General features: G+C 37.8%; 1 protein-coding gene across 5 annotated transcripts in view; it reads right to left on the bottom strand.

Annotated features, from left to right (window-relative positions):
* The window catches only part of znf536 (zinc finger protein 536), a 470,433-nt gene that overhangs the window by 254,715 nt on the left and 191,114 nt on the right, over window positions 1-24,604 (bottom strand). For all 5 annotated transcript variants that reach the window (XM_039763165.1, XM_039763161.1, XM_039763164.1 and 2 more), the window contains one exon: window positions 6,568-8,798. In XM_039763165.1, the coding sequence (XP_039619099.1) occupies window positions 6,568-8,797 (2,230 nt within the window). In that variant the 5' untranslated portion in view covers window position 8,798. The remainder of the gene's footprint in view (window positions 1-6,567; window positions 8,799-24,604) is intronic.

The raw sequence follows: 24,604 nt of genomic DNA, 5'->3' as shown, positions 1-24,604 counted from the left end.
TCAGCTGTTAGGCAGGAATGATTCATGACGTGCAATAACGCATACACACTAACATTCACTTATACCAATTACCTTATCATACAAGTTTTGGACACAATGTACCTTGATAAAGCCCAAAGGAAAACAGGAAGAATGTGCAAGCTCCAGAATGAGAGTGACTGGGCTGGGAATCAAATACAGGTCCCTAGAGATAACAATAGTGCCCCTTTGTTATCCTTAATCATTTAATTTGTTAAATAATTTAGACATATCTAGAGTGTGGTTTGTACAAATCCACTGCCTATGTCAGAATGTTTTTTCTTTCATTAAATCGTTTTTTTTTTAAATGACATGTGAAAATGCAGTGAATGTTTTAAGTAAGTACATGAACTTTGAGGATTTTACAGGCATCTGTTACTTTTGCTGCTTTTTAAAAGCTCCAGCAATGATTATTTATGTTTTCCTGATGATTCATGTAATCAATTGTGAACGTTTGTGGCTTGGTAGGGAAGTGATCCATGCAGAGATCTACAGTATACTGACCAGGAAATGGCACAAAAGGACAAAGCATGGTTTACAAATGAGAGGAGACCATGCAGTCCATCAAGCTAATAGTCCAGTTATGCCATTACCTTCAAAGAGAACGTCAGAGTCACTAATTGGTTACAGCCCCTGTCATCAAGCCTGCACTGCAATTTCTAGGGCACTTTAAACACTCATTTTATCTTTAGTAAATACATTGACTGTCAGTGTTCAGTAAGCCTTTCATTCTGTAACAAAACTCTATACATAGGTAAATACTGCAAAAGCTGGATGACTCAGGAATCTGGTACAGCGCAAATCTGTGCCAGGAAAAAAAGAAATTATAGAAGTGTATAAAGAAACAGCAAGAAGAACAATTAGACGCTAAGTAATTTCCCCATAGGTACCAGAGTATGCACGAATTTAGACAAATTCATGTTGGCTGTGTTTGGTTTTATCAGTGTCAAAGTAAAAAATCAGGAACCAGGCCATTGGTCTCATTCATTCTTGGTGTTAGCACAAAAATGGCATAAGAATGATGTTAGGAACTTAAATAAATGCAGATAAATTCTTTTTCAAGTTATACTGCCTCTTTTCATTAAAAACATATTTTTTACAGTTAAAAGGTGGTGCGCAAAGGAAAAGTGTATAATGAGGAGAGGCTTTAGGCAGCAGTTTAGTTCTGATTGCTCAAATATGGTGGAAAACTCTATCCAAAGGTTTTGTCAGAGTGTACTATGCTGGGTTAGATTTTAACATGGTAACAACAGGGCATGACATGGTGCTACACTCATTATAAGATCCAAATCAACTCGGTGGAAAGCTGGAGGACAAAAATAAAAAAAAAAACAGGCATCTTCCTCCATAGCATTAGGAAGCAGAAAGTTTAACTGTCGTACCTCAGTAAGGTGGGACATACATCTCATCCAGACTGCATGTTAATGTATTTTACTGTATACATTCAACTGGACCACATGCCACACTCCTGAAAATAGCTAATATTTATCGTGCTTAAGAATTGAGCACACCAAGAGGAGATTATTCTACAATCAATCATTTTTCAAAACTTTGAATTTTTTAAATCCATCTATTAAGATTTTATTTTAAGACAAGAGACACAGCTCCAGAATCAGGGTTTCAAATCCCTGCCCAGTCATTACCTGTTTGAAGTTTACAAGTTCTCTTTGTGTTTGAATGCGTTTCTCTTTGCCTCCAAAAGACTTGTTTGCCTGATTATTGTAATTGGTCACTTAAAATTGGCGGAGTACAGATGTAGGAAGGAGAATGCTCTGCTGCTTTAAACTGGGACGTCATCCAGAATTCGTTCCTGCCTTGTCTCCAGTGTTGCCAAGATGGTTGGATTAAACAGGTTTCAAAAATTGATGGATGGGTTTTAAAATGATATTTTAACAAGTAGATTATACTGGTATGATATGACTTGCTTTCTATACGTACTGAATATCTAATTGGTGATTTGTTTTTTCTTAAGTATTCAGACAATCACATTTTTAAGTCAATTAATTAAAAAGCATGGTGATAAGCTGCGGAATACTACCTTGGAGGAATGGAAATATTCATACAGGTCATAGATAATATGCGTACAACTTACTTGAAATTTTAATTTTCCTTGTATAGTATGTGTTACTCTTCTAAATCTTGAGAAACAGAAGATATATGATAACAAAAATAATATTTTAACAGTAAGCCTTTGCAGCTGTAGGCAATTGCAGTAAGCTCTAGAAAAATGGAGAGTTCAATTGAGATTTGAATATAACTGAAGATACTGCAGAACAACCGTCTTTGGCTAAAGGAATATAATGGATATACAAACCAAGGGAAGGAAAAATACACAGGAGATCAAACGGCTTTAGTTTGGTGAGCACTGGCATGCTTCACAATCGTTTGTTTAATATCATTTATATTTGTTGTATAAATGGCAGTAAGGTTCTTTACCAGCATCTCTCGTGTATATGCCACTTGTCTTGGGGTTTGTCTTTACAGATTGCATTGTATTAGGCTGCTAGTGGTGGCTTTGCAGACTAACAAACTAGCAGATCTTTGTTACACCCTTGCTCAGGTATGACCTTTCCCAATCTTTGGATCACCAGTTTTTGTTTGTGGTTGGAAGCTATATTATTACAAAGTCAATCACTTATGATGATAAATACTCCATGTTCTGCACTTACACACTATTGCTACACAAAGGAAACATCATGATCACTATTGGAAACAGAAAACATTTTTATGCTTTTACTTCATGCACTACTGCAGGAGAGTCCAACTCCGGTCCTAGTGAGCCACAGTGGCTGCAGGTTTTCATTCTAACCATCTTCTTAATAAGTGAGCCATTTTTGCTGCTGATTAACTTGTTTTTCCTTAGTTTGAATTGATGTGACTCAGACCCCTTAGTTGTTTTTTTTTTTTACTTAATGACCAGTCAGACAATAATGAGACATAAAACAAGCCACCACTTGATCAGCTAACCTGAAAATAAAGAAAGGGGAAGGTCTCTCGCATGTTGGTCTGCTCAGGTTATCAAAACATCTTGATGGTGGTCTTAGAATCAACAGTCTACTGTGGCAGAATGAGAGCAGCAACAAGTCATGATATTCAATAACGTCTTTAATTAGGTATAAGGTGTTTAATAATGCAGAGAATACCACAGTGATGGAGTCCATCTCTCATGCTATACTGACTCAACATAGTACAGTAAATAAAAAAAATGATTATGACCGGACGATGCGGAGGTCAGGGACAGGCCAAGGTCAACACCAAAAGTCAAAACTCGTCTTTTGCCAAAAAAAAAGAGTGCTAACAAGAAAAAATCTAACACAGAGTTAACCAGGAGTAATTAAAGCAAGATTCTTTTAGCAAAGCATTTAGGAGATTTATCCATCAAGCTTGATGCTGAAGAACAATTTGTGTGAAGTCTTTATACTATTGCCTGCATGACATCACAAACGAGCGCATCGTGGAGAGTTCTGGGAATCGATTCCAAATCAATGAGTGATACAACATGCCTTAAAATGATGTTGTGGCAAAAATGAAAGCAAACATGAACTTTTGATAGAGGCAGGATACACCAAAATAGACTTTAAATTCAGAATTCTTGGGATTCAAAACCCCACAAATGTTATGTAGATAATAATAATAATAATAATAGGTGCAAAGATTTTATACAAAACATAACATACAGTATGCCAGTTCAGTGTAGTTACAGGAACACTACTCTTTATTCTGACTCTACAGTATAATATCGTCTGAACAACTGGGTCTAACAACGCTAGTCAATAGGGACAGTACTGCACAGCTACAATGTAAAAGTAGCAAGGCAAAACTAGAAATATGCACCAGGATGAGGGAATGAAGGCAAAACTGAAAGCCAAACCAAGTTAGGTCTTCAGCCAAAAGAAGAGAAAGAACCCATCACCAAAGTCCAGTTGCAAATTAATTAAACAAGCAAATAGTTCTAACTCAATAAATGGATGTTGCAACAACTAACAAACTTATAAACTTTAGCGCACTACCATCATATATACAGTCAGCTTGACGATAGGGCATACTGCAACCTCTAGCCACCAAGTGATAGCAATGAGCGCCTGTGCCACAAATAATAAATGTGAAGTCATGGTGCTCTTGATTGAAAACATGAAATGCAAAAACAAACTGGTGAAGGAATAATTTCAATAAACATGCAATAAAAAGTTTTAACAATGTCAAAATTTACAAAATATCACACAGTATGTGCCAATGTGAAAAAAAATCTTAAAACACCATAATCACTAAAAGTAAATTCTATGAGTGAGTCACTTTACCAGATATCTTCTTGTTTGCTTTCTAGTTAGGCTTTGGGGTCAAGTTAATACTGTAGTGTTCTCCATGATGTATTTGACAAAGGAATTTAAATTAACAGTGAATGCAAAAATTAGTAATATTAACTTTGTATTTATGTCAGTTACATTATCAACTCCATCCATCCATTTCTGAGGACTGCTTAATCTGCTCACAGTTGCAGTGAGTAAGAACATTTCCTTATAACAATGGTCATAAAGCAAGAACCAATCTTGGACAGAAGGCAGTGGCAATTATGGCATACTCAGGCACGTACCCACACACATTCACACCAGGCCAGTTTAATGTTGTCATTCAACCTAACAGTACATATTTCAACGGTTAGAGAAATATGCAGAATGTGTGCAAATTTTACATACTACATAGAGGAGTGAATGCAGAGCCCAATCAATATGAAATAAGCCATCTTGCCACAGCAATCATATACTGTGAAAAGTTTTTTTTTTTTTTAATGTAAGAATCCTACCACTGTGAAAACAGAGAATGTTTAATTAGTGTCTGTAACTATTGTGAGAACGTGTGGAATGTACAGTATGGATTTTAAGCCTTTTTAACACTTTCTTCATTGATTTTCTTTGATGATGTTCTATTTCTTTGACGTTTTCTTTTCCGTTCTTTGTCAAGACACTGTAACACACATTACAGAATGCTTGATGCTATATATCACAGTGTGAAAGTAAATAAGACAGACTATTAAAACAGATGAAACACAATGGTGTATGGAAATTATTTTCAGCAAATGTGCAACTGTAGCAGCTTAATTTATAATGCATAAATAAGAGATCCTTGGTTTTCTTACAGGTGTAGGAAATCCTCAGTGTATCATCTGCTGTTCACTAACTAATTAGGTATGGCATTGATTTTTATAAGGTCATATCTGTGAGAAAGCTTTGACTATGTTTATAAACAATAATTTAGAATAAACAGTTGATGAAAAAAACACGGATGATCATTTAACCCCTCTACCATATGCACAGTTTTCTCACTACCCGAGGCTGAGGAGTGCATTTGCATAGCAGTTGTAGATTAAGCTGGCCATTTTAATACTGAGTATTTTCTGTAGGTATTACAGTAAAAAGAATTCATTCACTCCTGCTGCAGGAGTCCAATCTTCTATACCCAGTCAGTTTTGTTAACACTGGCAAAAGCAGTGTATCACAAGACTACAACTTTATACCCATCAATGCAGGAAAATCTTAGACAGCAAAATTAAGAGGGAAAAAATAAATCAATTATAAACCCCAAAAGTACAATAGGAACATAGCTGAGTAGAGATAGCTGCTGAAAACTTGAAAGAAATTGTGAGCTACATTCCAGTTTGTCAGCAGCATGGGCAAGAGACCAAGATTGCACTTTTTTTTTTCCTATCGAAAAATCATCTCTACAGGTAATTATGGAAAATGAAAATGTAGGAAGGTATGAACTGAAAGGTAATATCCTTTTGTGATAAAATTTCAATATCATGCATCGTCTTATTCTTCAGCAATGATTTAAATCTTCATTGCCAAAACTTCTGCAGAAAATGTTAAAGAGCTGTCATCATGTACTACAATGCCATCATATTTTTTTATAAAGCTCTTAGTTGAAATGTTCACTTTGAAAGACGCTCATGTATGTCAAATAATAATTGACTATTTAAAAGGATTGACACAGTGGCGCAGTGTTGGGCTTAATTCTTAATGTGGATTTTCTCCAGAGTCTACAGCTCTACCCACACTACAAAGACATGCATGTTAGGCTATGCAGTGACACTAAAATTGCTCAGTATGAGGGATTTGACTGTCCTCGGTTCAGGAATGCTCCACTTTAATGGGATAGGTTCCAGATTACCATGACCCAGTAAAGGAGTTCATGAATGTAATATGAGAAACAGTTAAGCAAAGAACAGATACCCTTTTCATACTATTCTCTTTACCATAAGATCTACACATAGTTAGTTAACCTTATTTATGTAATCTCAATAGAAAGATTTCCTTGAGCAGGTGTAAATTCACCATGCCTACCCTGCAGGGTTTCAGTGTTTCTTTGAGAATGCCAAACTTAGACATGTGAAAATACTGATAAGCACTTGGAGCTTTTGCTTGGGTCCATTATGAACCATGGGTCTTCAGATGTCTTGCCATTCTAACTTGCAATGTGTGCAACAGATAGCAAAGTTTTCCTCCTGTGGAAACCAAAACCATTTAATTCATATGTTATATAAGGTCATCTTACCTGAGGATGGTGAGGAAGGATGTGGGCTGTCTTCCTGGGCACTTCCTGTCTGTGACAGTCCTCCTCCAACTCCGCTCTCCTCAGTGATATTAGAGGATCCGGGAGTTGTTGATCGGCTGATTGACTGTGACTCTGGATCACTTGATGAACCTCTTCGCTCATCTAGGCACCCATGGATACCTTCTTCACCTGGCTTTCGGTCCCTTTTGTGCACTCGGGAATGGACAACCACTTGGTGGTAAGTTCTAAACACTCTTCCACAATCAGGACACTCAGTGGGCTTCTCTTTAATGTTAGCAATACTGAATTCAAGGCTCTGACCTAAGTTGTGGGACATGAAGTCCCTGCTGCTGTCTAAAGGGTCGTCTTTGCAGGAGAGCAGGTTAGCACTTTTAGCACACTGAAGAGCATCAGGGTGTAGCTTCTGCTTGGAACTATCAGCTGCCATCAGTAAGTAGTCACGTTTTTCTTTTGCAAATGCAACACCAGAATTTGTTAGACTCTCTTCCTGGCCATGCTGTCCATGGTGTTGCTCTTTAGGCAGGAAGGCCTGATCCATAGCCATACCTCTTGCCATGATTTGCCAAGCCTGGTAACTGTTAAGTGGGTCCATTTCAGCCACCTTGGCAGCTGCCTGCAAACGTTCCATGCAGCTTGACTTTAAAGGAGGTACCAAATTCAAGCAGCCTAGCAATGACCGCTTTTCCCCTTCAGGCAAACTGTGGCCCACACTGTTAACCGGTGCCAGAAGTTTCCCAATCATCTCTTTCTCTTTCATGGCAATCCCTGCCTTGCTTAGAATCTGATTCTGCTCACTCAATCCTGCTTTGTCAGGTGACAGGAACCCACTTTGTAGGCACGATATATACCGCGAGTACAGGTTTGCATGTGCTTCCTGTGCCATGCTGTTCATAGATACAGGCACCTCAGAGTCTGTGGAAGATTTATTCTTAATAGATAACTTATTCAGGTGAACTTTCATGTGATTCTTGAGGAACCAAGGTTCCTTAAAGCGCCTCCCACAAATCTGACAACAGTGCTCAAAGGAATCCTTGTGCTTTCTCATATGACCTTTCAGAAACCAGGCTTGACTAAAGACCTGACCACACACCTCACAGCGAAATTCATTTGCAGGCTTTTCTCCATTTCCACTGCAGCCCTGACCCTGTGCGGACTCGGCTGTGATATGCGCCTTCTCGACATGACTGATTAGATCCTCCTCCTGTGAAGCTGCAAAGTCACACAGGGTACACTTATAAGGTTTGTGCAATATCCTGATGTGGCGGTCGAGCTCCTCACGTTTCTTAAACTTCCCTTTGCAAAAGGTGCAGCGAAAGCCAGTGGGCTGGGCTGCCAGTTCTTCCTGGATGCCTGCAGGCTTAGGAGAAGGAGTTGGATGGGATGAGCTCTCAGAGCTGTTATGGCTTGTGGGTGCTGGAAGGGTGCAGGGTGTGATAGGGATCTGGTGGTGGAGCTGCTGCTGTTGTTGTTGATGTGAAGTCTGCATGGGCTGCAGCTGGTGTTGCTGTTGTAGCGGCTGGGACAGTTGCTTCAGGTCAGGCCTAAGATGAAGGAGGCTGTTCTTCATCTGCTTATCTCTTAGGATTGCTCTCTCTTCAAGTTCATGAAGAAGACGGTTCTCTTCACGCACCCTTCCGCGTCCTTTTCCCAAGTTACCCAATTTATGAGTACGAAGGTGGATCTTCAGGTTGCCTTTCTGGGCAGCCCGATGATCGCAGTATGGACACTTGAAGGGTTTCTCCCCAGTGTGGGTGCGCATGTGTAGGGACAGAATACTGTTAAAACGAAAACGTTTTCCACAAAGAGGGCAAGGGTACTTTCTGTTCTTTCTGGCATCATCTTCAATGTCATTCATTTGAGACATAATGCCCAAGTTCTGTCCATTTAGGAACTGCTGCAGATCCACCCTGCCATTCATACTGAGACTGGCATCGATATCTCGGTTGAGCTGGTTGGCTAGCAAAGCCATTTGACTGCTTATGGGTTGGCTGGCCATTGCCAGGTGGCTCTTTTCATCCAGTGGTGTAGCAGCTTTTTCTTCAGGGATCTGTCTGTTTTGCAGATCAGGGAAAGCATGACCTAGCTGAGTAGTCAGTTGGTGCAATTTCTGACTTATCGGATATTGTCCATTAAGTACACTGCTGCTAAGACAGGCGTCCGCTTCAGGCACTGCTGAAGACACTCCAAGGCACAGACTCGTTTCTTCCATTCTGAAAGAAATCAAAACAAAAAACATATATGTTATGTAATAAAAAAGCTAAGTCATGTGTAGACTGTAGAAATTTGAATTCACCATGTAATCTGGTAACAAAGTTTCACTTGCCAAAGCCTATAGAGCATATGCACAATATTTGACCCGTAATTGCTCACAAATCACAGTTTGAACCATGGTTTTGATTGGTTCCATTTTCATCTTTTTAACAAAAAGATACAAATCAACTAAGGAGGAAAAAAAATGGGGATAAAAAAAAAAAATTGAGTATTTGCTCATACAAAGCAGCACCAGCAAAGACCATTCAGGACACAGCTATGACAAGAAAACTTTCAGCCCAGATGAAATATCTACTAGAATGAAAGGAAAGTTTCAGATTTTTTTTTCAGTACAAAAGGCATCCACTAAGCTGTTAACAACTTAATTTATAGTCTGAAACAACACTGATTGAGATTTTGTTTAACTGTAGCCTGATGTGCTATTTGCATAGGCAAGGGTATCTGAAGACACGTCTCAGAGTAGAAATATTACAGAATGAGAGAGATGATTTATGAATATACCAACATACACTGATGATTTCTTTTTAATATTGAGTGCAATTTTTGGTCAGTGTTATAATTATGTTTTCATTTTCATGGTTTTTTTTATTGTTCCCTCTCACATGTAACTATTGTGTAAACAGTTGTTACTAATATTACACACACAAATGCCCTCTTCTTAGTAGTTTAGGAACACAACCACTTTGATAAGATCACATGCATCACAAATGCCCCTGACAGACTGATGATAGCAATGGCTGACAAAGGTTCAAATAATACATGGACATTTAAAGAGTTTTTATTCCAATAACACCAATTACTTTACTTTAACATGGCCTTTTTATAACTTCACTTTAACTTAATACTGATAATCTGTATGTTCAATTCATCATAATAACTATTCATAGTGGCTCCAAAATCCGTACTGACCCCAACTCTCTCTTCTATTTCTTTTTATGGTTTCTTTGTGGTGGCAGCCTGCGCCACCACCACCTACTCAAAGCATCATGATGCACCAACATTGATGGACTGAAAGCCAGAAGTCTACGTGACCATCATCATCAGGTCCTTCCATGAAAACCCAAAATACAAAGAGGACTGTTTGACTTATGTTAGGTAGATTGCCCAGAGGGGACTGGGCGGTCTCTTGGTCTGGAACCCCTACAGATTTTATTTTTTCTCCAGCCTTTGGAGTTTTTTTTGTTTTTCTGTCCACCCTGGCCATCGGACCTTACTCTTATTCTATGTTAATTAATGTTGACTTATGTTTATTTTTTATTGTGTCTTCTATTTTTCTATTCATTTTGTAAAGCACTTTGAGCTACATTTTTTTGTATGAATATGTGCTATATAAATAAATGTTGATTGATTGATTGATTGATTGAATTTGCAACTCTTAACTTCCAGTACTTTTCATTTGTTTAGACCAATTAAATAATCAATTGCCTTTAAGTGAGATTATTTTTTAACAAGGCTGCTTTTACTTAACAAATATAGTAGAACTATACAATTCAACAGACTGGTACCCTGCCCAGCAATCATTTCTCCCTTATGCCCAATGTTGCCTGAAGACATTCCATCCCCCAGAACCATTTACTGGAAAAACTAGTTTAGAAATTAACAAATAAATGAATGACAGAGGATATGATGTATTTCACAAAAGGTGATCATTAACAATTTCTCTTTTTACAACAACTCACTTGACGATGGACTAACACAGCTGTTAAGGAGAGAGCACTGGTGACACTTCGGTTGGATGTTTTGTTAGCTCCACCCGTGTCCGCCATTTTTCACTCAAGGCTATTTTTAAAATTTAAGAGGCAAAAAGTAAATAATAAAAGAAATGAATGTAAGCCAAAATAAATTAAGAAAGGTTAAGGGTCTCTGTATTCAAACTAATGACCTTAAAGTAAATTCCTTTACTTTGGTAAAGAAGTAAAGCACAATCTGGTGTGGATGCACAACCTCACATACAAAGAGTAAAACTAAGCCATCAAAAAAAACCAAACATGGAACACAATTAACTATAAAATCTGCTTCTGGTTTGAAAAGAAAGCTAGCAGTCACAAGGACTTACACTTTGGCATATTCTAAGATACTACATATCTTATATATAAACGTCTACACATGAAAGTGTTTGTTTTTTTCTGGCTCAGAAGTGAGAGGTGGAGCCAAGATAATAGCTCCGCCTCCAAGGAAACAGAAAACTCGCTTTGCCGCTAATAACACAAATGAAGTCAGCACGTCAGCAAAACGAAACCTCAGAAGAAAGGCAGAGTTGCTTAGCCACTACCATCAGCAAAATGGTATCTCATTTATTTTTCCTCTAGCCACAAATGCACAAGCGATGCGAGCACATCGGCAAAACGAATCCTCCTAGGAGAGAGATGCCCAGAGTAGTTCCTTTCAATTACCTGACATCTCTACATATCAATTTTATTCTGATGAATAAAATTGATCAATAGTTTCTAGGACCCCATGCTTTTTACAGCATGTGCCCACACAGCTAGAACTACATAATGAAGATAAACAAAACTATAGCACAAATGATCAAATAATTCTGACTTAGAAAGGTCATATAAAAAGGAAGGAAGCTGAAAACTGACTGCAAATGCTTTAATTCAATGCCAACAGTTAAGCCTTAACAAACTATGAGTTCCATTCTAATGGCACATAACACCCCAACAGTAAAATGCTAAATATTTAAGAACATTGCAAATTCTCACCATCTGAAACACAGAGGACTGCACATTAACATAAACCTTTGAGTTTTTGACCATCCTAAGGTAGATCCATTTTGGACAGAAGTCCATCTCAATGTATGCTTACTCTTTTACCTTATTCTGTTCTCAGAGAGTATTGGTTGGCCTGCTAACCTACAGTCATATCTCACATTATGATCAGTGGTTACCTTGTGAAGATACAGAGAAGGGAGGACATTCTGCACTGTAGCAACAGCATAATCAGTCATTCTCAAACCCTCTTCATAAAAGGCAAGTGACTATATAACATAACGGTTGGGGTAATTGTTACTTAAGCTGTTAAGACATATAAAGCGGTCAAAAAATGAGCACTACAGCACATCTCAGAAAGAAGATCAGATTTTTCTTTTAATTAAAAACATCTCACTACAAGCAGCATTTGTTGGGCTTTTAATGGCCTCTAAAGCTACAGTCACTTCACTTTCTTAACCAGATACTATACAGCATGTCTGTGGCAAAACAAATCAAAGAGAAATTTAACTTTTGGAAAAGATTAGTCATTAAGATATGCTTAAGATATGATTCTTTTTCTTTTTTTCCAGTTAATGGCCGTTCCTTAGTTTGTGTACCAATGAATATTAACAAACTTTAGTAAAAAAAAAATAAACTGTGATACTTCTAATAGATTGATTAAAAGGCACAATAAGATAGATAGATAGATAGATAGATAGATAGATAGATAGATAGATAGATAGATAGATAGATAGATAGATAGATAGATAGATAGATAGATAGCAGACTACATGTACTTAAGATGCTAATTAAGCAGATGCCCTCTTACCAATGCTTACAGGATCCGGAGGTTATGAATGTCATCTACAAGCTTCATAACTCAGGGAACCGAATAGAAATTAAAAATGGAAATTACCTTTTTTTTCCCACATGGTGCTTTTGTTACAGTGCTCCGCTTTACAAGAAAAAAAAAATCCCTACAGATCTGTTATTTTTACCATGGGCCATAAGGAGATAACTTCCGAATTTAAAAACTATTTAACAATCATGTGGGACATTGCACCTTTAATTGGGACAAATTACACTTGACTGATACATTCCTTCTTCTGTAACAATGAAGTTCTAATTCTGCTACACTAGTATAGCAATGACAGAGTATCCACTGCCATGTGTCATTCATTATCAGTGCATTGTGTAGGGGTGTTATTTATAGAAATCTCAATAAAACATTTTTGAGGGTTGGCTTTGACATACTGCTTGGTAAGATGGAAATCCACAAATAAAAATGTTAAGTCTGTGAAGCCATGAACTAATGATTTAGAAAACAAAAATAGCAAAATGTAGGGTTCTGACATTAGGAGCGACAAAGCTTCAGAGTGGTATAGATTTATAATGGCAAAAAACCTTGCTCTGATTATTCTTATCGATAGCAAAACCCTTTCTTTTAAGATACAAAGACATACTCAACAAGAAAAGTCCACATTATGAGCAAGGTTTTCAAATTACTTACAATACATTTAGTTCTTTTAAACAGGATAATGCTCTGTTCCACACAACTGAGGGTCAAGCTTTTGAAACAATAAAAGGGGTTTTGCTTTAGTCAACAAAAAAATGCTGTAATATCTCATTAAGCTGATTAGTATGCTGCCTAGTAACAGTACTAGGTGCTATAACGCATGATTATAATCATAAAAATCCCTCAGTGTTTGCAACTAAGCATTAACGAGGTATATTAAATTTTAAGGGGAATGTGACTAGCAGCTCGGCAAGACTTCCATTCAATATTACAAATTAACCCGTGGATGGGGAACAGCAGAGGATTTGGAGCAGATAACCCCGGCTCCAGCCTAAGTGATGGAAGTTCCCGAGCCCAGTGTCCCAAAATGGGCTTTAGCACAAGCCCTTTGAACGACCTGAGCCAGAGCACGGAAGCTCAGAGCCATAAATAAGAAATGTAACGAGTTCATCATCAACAGAAGAGCACGCACCCCCACTACAATCATTTTTTAAGATATTTACATAGAGAGCTACAGCTGAGATGCACATGCCGGTTTAGCCTCCGTGCAAACGGCTGTGCCATGTTGCGCTGTGAGGGAAAGTAACAGTGTTTATCGCCTCCACAGCTAAACAGGCAAGCACACTGCAGCGTAAAACACCAGACAAGTCTAGTGAACCCTTTTCAGGGTCAGTAAACAGCTATAAATATTATTACAAAAATAAACCAAGGATTTCATGCTCACATTTTAGCCCAGAGCTTCAGTGTGCTGAGCAAGTACTTTTTATCTTGTGTAATCAACACAACTGACATTTCTTTATCCAAACAAATTACGTCATAGCTTCCCCCCCACCACCACCACCACCTTTCTACTAAGTGCTTCAGTCTGGAAACTTTATGTGCTATAATGCATCTCGTACAATTACCAGCCTACAATAAAAGTGAAAATGTAGACACAATGCTTTTAAATATCAGTGCAAACTCTTAACGGATATTTCCATATTAAAGTATGTCATACCAAATCTTCAGGCATTTCTTTAGATCTTGAGAGACTGCTACATTATAACGGAGGTTACACTTACTGTATTTATAATTTCACTAACAAACATGAAACATTACACTTAATGCCAGAATTATCTTGACACTGAAGGTGCAGCAGAGGGTTGGAAATAAGTAGCTTTAAAAATAATCATGCTTAGCTAACCCTCCAGTCTGGTCAAGCAAATTAAGTCCTGATCCCATTTATAGAAAAGCAATGGTTTTATTCTCTGAAACAAAGTAACAATTATTTGATTATTTACAATTTTCAGTTAGCTTTACTGATTGATCTCAAACATCCTAAAAATTCCACCTGCACTGTAAAGAAGCTTTGAATATTACCACCCCGAACCCCCCAAAAAAAGATTACTATTCATTAACCCCCAAATCTTTGGAACTGAACAATTAACCTTACAGACTTTCAAAATAAACAATATGCTATTCTATACAAAAAGGGGGACATGTGAATGCCTGCCTGATAAAACTCAGCAAAATGAAACCTAAATGACTTTTCTTCATAATTCAGCTCCACATTTCCAGCCAGCAATTTATCTGATAATAACCTCTGAATCTGATAAAAAAAAATAAAAAAATCCATGAAATTGACGTGTGTCCACTTGAGCTGGCACAGCACTAAGAACAATTAGCTGAAACATAAAGGTTCCATCACACTGTGATTTCATCTTGCATAATGAAAGAAAAACCACCGAGAGATCAATTTATGAAAGAAGGCTTCTCTTAGGTGTTTCAACACGAATGAGCAAAACCCCAGTGTCAAAGTAAAGCTGCGTCTTTTCATTGTTCAACAGCAACTATGTATTTTTTTCACTTGTTTGCAAATCCCGCAAAACAGTTTATGACACGAAAGATAAATAGATAAAATGTTATCTTTGGCACTATTTTAAGTTTCCTTTACAATGTAGCAAAATACAGCACATAAGCTGAAGCAAAAATTAACAACTTACCTTACTCTCCTGAAACTATTCCCCCTCATTCCCAATTTCACGATGCAGCTTTAACTGCTCTTGAGGGAAAAAAAGGCATCAGCAATAATTATTGAAGATTGCGTCTCTGAATGGAGCTCAACAGCTACCTGTCACACGTAACATTTACTTACTGTTAACCAAGCACTTTTATAAATATCACAGTCAAAATGGAGTTTCTCAAAGCCATGATAACTTCCTATTACACTTTTTCAAACTGATAAGTGGTAGCATCTTACAATTTGTGGTTAATTCTGTTCCCAGTAACACAACCAAGAACGTCATCTTGCACGCCTCAGGCTTCTGTGTATCAGAATATTTTTGATGAAGGTGATATTTAGTACAAGGAAGAACTATTAGCTATTCACTTCTGGCAGATGCAATGTTTATTTATTTAGCTGCATACTTGAAGACCCTTTAATGCTATTCAACCTTACGTAGATACAGAGGTGAGATTTTCAGTGGACTGCTTTATTTATTCAAACATAATTGTTCAGTTCACCACTGCAGGGCTAAAAGGCTTATCATGGAGTTGGCAATATAGTCCAGTCCATTAACTTTTTAAGTCTTTTAATAGCCATGTTGTCCCACTGCCTCATGCTAACTGGTTGTCAGGGCATTCACTTCAACTACAGGAATATGATTGTGTAGTTTCCTCCTAATTTCTAGCACCCCTTGTCTGGTTTCTATTTTAAATAAAGTTTGTTTGCTTTCTTATCCTTATTCACTAGTACGTGCTTTACTATTTAAATGAAACGATAATGCTGAATCAATTTTGTTAAAGTCTTTGAGAATTTTATAGACCTGAATTATATGCCCAAATACAGCAGCCTTCTTAAGTCTAAAATGAAAAGACTATTTTTTCTTACATCATATGAAAAGTGCAGGTCCTTTAGTTCACTTTGTTTCACTTAGTCAATCCAGTCTTTCTTTATGTAGAGTGGTAAGTAAGCAGCTCTTAAAATTTGTAGTTTAACATCCCTCGATTTGTTTTGATCAGTGTTGAAGCTAACACCAAACATTTTTTGAATTCATGAAAAGTAGTTAGAAGAATGAGAAAACTGATTCTACATAAAAGCCTAAATTGCCTTAAGAGTTTGCTTCTTGTGTATTGGATTTTTTGGATTGTTTAGTTTGAACAGCGTGATCTAAGCTGATGTCCGGTTTAGAAGACAATCCAAGTCTTCTCCGGATTTACAGTTCTACTGTACTATCCTGATTGTTTAATCACAGTGTATGAATATCAGCGCTGCAGTCCCTATGAAACTCTTATTTCCAACCAAAAATCAACTATCCATCCATAATCATTATTATTGTTATTGAACAGCTGATTGGCATGTTTATCCTAGTTGGATAATAAGATCGGGGTACAGTACAATTTTTAAAATGTCTTTTACAAATGGAGCACAGGCTGGTTATGTGAAAGGCTAATAATCATACAGTGAGTTGAAAGACGTATCAACCTGACAACCTTGTGGTCTAAAATCTTAGCCACTATACCATAGAGCCGGCCTAATTTATTAGAAAGCCAATCCATGAGTCCAGGAATGCGCCCCCAAACTTAAACCCTAATTTAAACAGCAACAGCTAACATACAGTTAAGTCCATAAGTATTTGGACAGTGACACAATTTTCCACAATGGATTTGAAATAAAGAAATCATTACATGATTGAAGTGTAGGCTTTCAGCATTAATTCAAAGGATTTAAAAAAAAAATTTAAAATATTGTTTGAGCCATTTAGGAATGATAGCAATATTTATACACAGTCCCCCATTTCCAGGGACTCAAAAGTATTTAACAATTGACTGACAAGCTGTTCCATAGGCAGGTGTGAGCAGGTCCCTCATTATTTTATTAAGTATTAGCTGATTACCCAGTGGCTTCGCTCACTGAGTGCAAGGGAAAAATATAAAATGTAGTATACAAATTATTAAACAGTAAAACATTAACATGTAAGAAGTAAAGATACATTGAGCAGTACTGGAGTGCTTTAGGGTAAAGTACACTTTAAAGGCGCTATGACACAACAGGTAAGTAGTACTAACAGCAGCTTAAATGTATTTGGATCATCTCTCGGTAGGAGATCCCTTGTGAAAGGCGCTACACGATCGCTGTGGTATAGAAATAACATTTTGTATGTGATCCTCCAAATTTCTGCCTGACAATGTTGCACTATGTGCCTTTGATTTAACAGAAAAATGATTCTGAGAAATGTGGACGCTGCCGTTCTGTGCTTAACGGGCAGAAGGTCCAAACAATTCCCAAGTCGAATACTTTATATGAAGAGGTCGGTACATCTTCTTAGATGTAAACCCTAAATGTTGTTAAAAGAATTCATCAGAAAAGCAACCTGAATGTTGTGGGGTTTTAGTGACCTGAACTCACCTTAAGGGACAGTAAGTAGTCATTCAGCGCAATTTAGAAAGAGAGTCTTGCTTCGACGGCGCCGATTACACTCATTCACAAAGATTTCCACTCTCCCAGGAGCCGACGGGGACTCAAAGTGGCACAAACAGTACGAGAAGAGAGGACGCTGCCCGAAACTGCGAAGCTCTCAACCCGGTGGAGGAGCCCGACATTCCACGCCTTTCAGCGTCCATTTTGCTCTCACGACCCGTCGCCGCTGAAGGCGGTCTTGTCTTCACATTGTTTACAGCTAAAAAGTAGAAAGACACAAAGCTGTTTTCCTCATCTCTTCTACTATCAAGTACTGGCAATTAAAAAAAGTTACAATGTGGCAGTTTCTGCAACAGTGACGTGGACAAATAAATAAAACTTCTCTGTCAGAATGCGCTTGGCGGTGGACGGCTCAGCGCTAGAGTCCAGATAAGAGGGCTGGGAGAGGACGACGCGGGGCACACGTCTATGGGATAGATCGGCGTGTTTGTATTTATTTCTTTTCAATATCAGTTGTGATGTATGGCCGGCCGTTCATCCCAGCCTATACCCCCACGCCGCCAGGAGGAGCCCTTCCTGCAGTATGGAGGTGCCCCAAAGACCAGCAGGGCATCATGGACATTGGAGTCTTTATGCACAGCCCTGCTGGATACCATGGGAGCCTCTAGGAGACGCTGCAGGGAGGAACAACGAGTATTTGCCTTATGCCCCGGAAGTATGTCTGAGTCACATAGACAAGGGGAATGACGTGCTTCCGGGGCGAAAAAAAGGACTTTTGATCTGACCCGGAAGTGATAGAAAATCACATGGACTGTGAATTGGAACACTTCCGAGTCAGGGATAATAAAAGGACTCTGGGAAGGATTCTGAGTGGAGGATTGTTATTGTATTGAGTATTGTGTAATTATATGAGTATTGTGGAGAGGAGGGTGCTTTGTGTACTGTGTGGTTTAAATAAAGTCAACTATTGGACTTTTATATCGTGTCTGACGTCTTGGACAAGGGTTCAAGGGAGTGATAGCGGACCCAAACTGTCACACAGTAAAATAACTCTCACTTATATAATAAAAATTCGTAAAGATGATATAAAAATGGCGAAATTGATTAGTTTCTGTATTATAATATGTTCTGTGGTCATACGTAATTTCCGTTTCGTGTGGTCATACGTAATTTCCATTTCAAACGCAAAAAGAATTTTATATATATATATAGATTAAGCAGGTGGAAGGTCTGGAATTGATTTCAAGTGTGGACTTTTCATATGGAAGCTGTCATTGGGAACTCTCAATATGAGGTCCAAAGAGCTGTCCATACAAGTAAAAACAGGCAATCATTAGGGAGAGAAAAAAAATCAGGGAGACAGCAGAAACAGTAGTCAAATCAACCAGATGGTACATTCTTAAAGAGAAGGAACACACAGGAAGGCTCAGCAACACTAGAAGGCCTGGACAACCATGGAAGGCAACTATGCTGGATGATCTCAGAATTCTTTCCTTGGCAAACACTTTCACAACATTTAGCCAAAACAAGAACACTCTCTGGGAGGTAGGCCTATCATTGCTGAAGTCTACAATCAAGAGAAGACTTCACAAAAGAACATACAGAGGGGTTTACCACAAGGTGAAAACCACTGGTAAGCCTCAAGTATAGGAAGGACAGATTAAACTTTACCAGAAAATATTTTTTAAAAAAGCAGTCCAATTTTAGAACAGTTTTCTTTGGACAAATGAAACTAAGATCAATATGTACCAGAATGATAGATAGAGAATAGTATGGAGAAGAGAAAGAGTGGCTCATGAGCATACTACATCATCTGCGAAACATGGTAAAGGCTATGTTATGGCAAGGGCACGCGGAAGTGGGTCACTGGTGTTTATTGATGATATAACTGCTGACAGAAGTAGCAGGATGGTTTCTAAAGTGTATAGGGCTATACTGTGTGCTCAGATTCAGACAAAGCTGCAAAACTGATAGCACAGCACTTTACAGTACAGTTGAACAATGAGCCACAACATACCGTGAAAGCAAACCAAGTGCTTTTCAAGTCAAAGACCTGGAATAAATTTCAATGACCAAGTCAATCAACTAACCTCAACCTAACTGGACATGCATTTCACTTGGTGAAGACAAAACTGAAGGCATAATGTCCAGTGAACATGCAGCACCTGAAGACAGCTGCAGTAAAGGCCTGCAAAGCATAACTAGAGCAGAAGCCCGGCACTTGAAGATGACAATGGGTTCCAGACTTCACGCAGTCATTGACTGGAAAATACTTTCAACCAAGTATTGAAAATGATCTTTATATTCATGATTACTGTATGTACTCACAAATAAGTTCCTGCAAATGTCGGGACTTGATTTTACCATATAATTTCTGGTAAGTCGTATAAGTCGAATGCGGAAAACTCACACTATTGGTCCAAGAGATTATGATATGCTAATGCCCACCTATGAGAGTAACCACGGAGCACACTGCCTTTTTTTCTAAGTATTGTGCCTATGTAACCACATGGTAATACCCAAATTATAACCAAAGCAACGTTTGCACTGATTTGTGTTTTTTTATCTTACACCCTCATACACCTTTATCATAAGAGGATCCCTGTGATGTAGCGTTCGATCAGAAAAAAATATGAAGCTGGTTGTAAATTAAACGTCATTGAAGTGGCAAAAGAAATTGGTAACTGCGCTGCTGCAACAAAATTTGATGCATCTGATAAACTGATGTGAGATTGAAGGAGGCAAGAAGCTGTAAAAAAAAAAAATTAAGTGTCGCATTTTTGTACAGACATATAAGTCGGGTCTGATTTTACGATTGACTTTTCGGGTTTCAAGACCAGACTTATACGTGACTATATACGGTATGTTAGTCCAAATACTTTTGAGCCCCTGAAAATGGGGCGACCATGTATAAAAATGACTGACTCATACAATGTTTTTGTGGAACCCCTTGTATAAAAACTGTAAGACTATACTTCAAACACATCTTGATTCCTTCATTTCAAATCCATTGTGGTGGCACACAGGGCCTAAATTATGAAAACTGTATCACAGTCCAAATGCCTATGGGCCTAACTGTAACTTGCACAACTTTGGGATGTGATAAGAAACAAGACCATCATCAGATACAGCTACAGTGCCCTGAAAAGGACTAGAACACAAGTGCCAGAGGTAAGCAATGAAAAACTGTTCTAATCTGGAGATACAGGAGAAGAAATGTGCAGCTTCAGTGACAACACAGCATTGCACTAGTAATCAAAAGGTTCCCTTTGGCAAAGTACTCAAAATGCTAACAAAAACTGTGTATTTCATAAGCATACAGGGTTTGAGCCATCCAGCTAAAATAACATGGCTATACATAGAATTCATGATGGTTAAATTGCTCTGCCTAACATAATTTTTCCTAGCCCTGGGAAAAGATTGCATACTTCTTATGAAAATAAATATAAAATATGGTTTCTTGGGTCATTATAGGTACAATGATTAGTGAGCATAATAGCTTTGTTGACAGGTACGCTCTATGTGAGCATATACAATTAAAAGTACTTGACTTGTACTATAAGAGAGGCGCTTGGGTTAAAACTTGCTGTTTAACATTGGGCTTTTATGTGGCATTGCATAATGTTTCAGTAGCCTGAACATTAGACCATAAGGGAACACTCAGATACTGTAAGTACAGAGACATATTGCACTATTAAAGCCTTTGCTATAAAAAGGACACAGCAGGAGACAATAAGATGTCCTCATCCTGTACTACTAACCAGCTCTGCAGCAACACCTTTCCAAGTACTGGATTTGCTAAAAAATATAACTTGCTGTATACGGTACGTCAATGACGCTTTAAAATATTTCAGACACAGCAATTTGGTAGTATTTTATGAATTCGGGGCTACACACAACATTTCAACTTAGAAATGTAATTTAGCAGAGTTGTGAAAGCCTAAATCTCCTAGCACTAGCAATTCAAATTGTTTGTACCTTTCTCCCAGCTAAAATGCTACCAATACCCACTGTGGATGACAGCACATGCTTATTGAAACAGCTGTCTTATTTAGTGAAGTTTAGCAATTCAACAGCTCAAAGACAGATCCTAAAGTAGTGAGAAACATTTTAACGCTACACTACAGGTTGTTACCACACAAGTAAGCTAGACGTTGACAAGCTAACACTATATCTCCAGTTAGCAAAGCAAATAGCTGATGTCTGACTGTGCATCATGCAACATTAAAGCTGTAGTGACACTAGTCTTCACGTAATATTGCAGGTCAGAAAAATGATTATTCAGTTGTTTCTATATCACCTTTTAAAACTCCTGCAGTTGCTACAACTTGCCTGCTGTTCATGTTCATTTGAAATCATCCAAAATGACCTGAAATGAACTGTCTAGGCTACATTCACTGTTACTTGAAAGTACATATTTAAAAATATACCATTCCAAAAGATCATGATACTATTGCATTATTTTTTTATCTAAATATTAAAAAATTAAAGGTTCAGCACTGGACAGGGTCCCAAGCCATGGTAGGATTTACTCATGCATGCACAAATACATACACAATGTGTTTGCAGTTCTCCTTCAAGGCTTTAAGGATGTGAGGAGAAGTCTGGGAAACTCACAGAGTGTTAAGGAGAACATGCAGACTCCCCATAGATAATGTCTGGGTGAGGGAATAAAGCTATTTTTAATAGAGTAGATATAAATTATGAAACGATAATTACCACTTTGGATGGCACAAAGATTACTATTGCTGTCTTGGACCTCCTGAGTTCAAATCACGAACCTTGCACTGTCTTTATGGTGTTTTTATGTTCTCCCTGTATCAGTATAGGCTTTCCTTCTGGCACTCTGGTTTTTCTCCCACATCTCAAAGATCTGCACATCAACTGGCACCTCTAAACTGACCCAGGATATGTAAGCATAGGAAAGAGTTTGTGTGTGTGTATGTGTGTATGAAAGTGTGCCCTAAGACTGGCTGGTGCTCTATCCATAATTGGTTATGCTCACTGTTGTCTGTATAAGAACCATTTCCCTGTGACTGTTAAGTGGAAAACTAGTTAGAATATGGAAGGATGGAAAAGCACTATATTTTCCAGTGTCCCAAAATGGATAATGTGAGTTCAGAAAATTGATGAACGGATGTAATATTTGATTATCCTAGAATAAGCATATGGGATTTTGTAGAATTCAATAACAGTACATGCAGAATTATTATTCCCTTGTCAAATGATTATTATCATTTATTTTTTAATTCAGTATACCCCAAGAGTACTATTATTACAAAACCAATACGACCCACTTTCTAAGATCTGCAAAGGCAACATACACATCATTACAAATGGCAAAAATTAGACCTCTGTTTTAGTCTTTATGTTAAACTGCATTTTAGATTGGAAACTATCCATAGATGCAGAGCTATATGTGCAAAGATTTACAGAATATCCTATTCCTTAAACAAGGCCACACTCACTTACACTTGATCTGATGATTTTCATCTCACCATCAGTAAATAACTTAGGGCCTATAGCTTTATAGGCCCACTCATTCACTAAGTACCATTCAGTTTTCATTCTTTAATGTGCAAAATGCCATGCAAAAAAAAAAAAAAAAAACGCATTTGAGAACAGATTTAAAGATACCTCACTGAGTGGAGGGTAGCCATCTCTATAAAGGTGATCATGATATCTCGCACTTTTTAATTTAATTAAATTAATTGCTCAGAATTGTTTAAAACACCACAAGTATTCATTTCACAGATGACCTGACAGGGGATCAGACAAATATCTGTAAAAACAGATACAAACATGCAACTGAGGTGACATGAAACGTGTATGAAGGCCTAGTCGCCTGCCTTGTCTCATGTAAAAAACTGCTGTAAAAGCCGATGCCTTGAATTCATCCTCCTCCTCAGTACAAAGGCCATCTCTTTAAAATATCAAATGACATGTCAAGATGTTCTGATTAAACAAGGCAAGGCAAACTTTTAAGAAGAACAAAACAATGTTTTGATGCTCTTTATTTAATATATAGTGCACTTTCTTGATGGTTGAATAAGAATATTTACAGTAATTATGAAAAGATGAACAACAATTGTGCAGCATGTTAGCACTGGGTTACAATTACACCTCACAGTTCTAGAGATCTGAGTATCAAATTCTGTCTTGGTCTTTATCTGTGCAGTGATTCCATAGATGTTTTCTGTTTTTTCTCCTTTTCTCCAGGTGGCTCAGGTTTTCCTTAGATATTTTAAAGACATGCACATTAGGTTGACTGGTAACTGTTATTCCCAGTATTATTGACCAGGGTTGTGAGTTAATATGCTCTGCAAAGGACTGGTTGGTTACTGTAACACGTAAAAAGCTGCTCGGATATGACAGCACATATTTAAAAGTGTACTCTTCCAAAGGAGTATTATTTTTCATATAAATATAAAAAAAAATTAAAGGATCAGAGGGACTGCAGCCCTGGACAGGGTCCCAGATCATGGTACGATTCACTCTTCCACACACAAACACATACGCAATCATACAGGGAGATACTTAGAGTCGTCCAGCAAGTCTTTGGGGATGTAAGAAGAAGTCTGAGAAACCCAAAGATTATTGTGAAGAACATGCCTACTCCACATAGATAATGTCTGAGTGAGGGACCACTGGAATATTTGGAACCATGATAATTTTAGAATAAAAGGGTTAGAAATAAAATGTAAATAAGTAAATATGAGGCATAAGCCAAAGTACCAGGCATGTATCCTAAGCATATTCAAACAAATAGTTCTGTTTGTATCATATTAAAAGATTGAAGGTTACCTTTTGCACAATATGTGGAAAGTGAAAGAAGATATGCCATTGCCTGCTTACTTTAGAGGTATAATGATACAGTTGTAACTGAAAATGCATTTATAGCTTTAAATGTAATTGTTTGCAGAATAGCTACTTCTTGCATTGAGATGGACTGGCATCCTGTCCAGGACTGCCTTCTGCCAGATATGTGATGCTGCCAAGATTGGCTGCAGCTCCTTGTAATCCTAAACTAGAATTAGCAGGTATGAGATTGTTATGTTCCAGTATGTCATTTTTTTGCCTCCATTTTAATCCTTCTGTGTTCTACAATAACCAGCAGTTTAATCTATCAGTTATTTC

The sequence above is a fragment of the Polypterus senegalus genome, chromosome 9 (assembly GCF_016835505.1).
Source record: "Polypterus senegalus isolate Bchr_013 chromosome 9, ASM1683550v1, whole genome shotgun sequence".
Lineage (NCBI taxonomy): Eukaryota > Metazoa > Chordata > Cladistia > Polypteriformes > Polypteridae > Polypterus > Polypterus senegalus.
The sequence above is the reverse complement of the archived record's forward strand: the minus strand, read 5'-3'. Positions and strand labels throughout refer to the sequence as shown.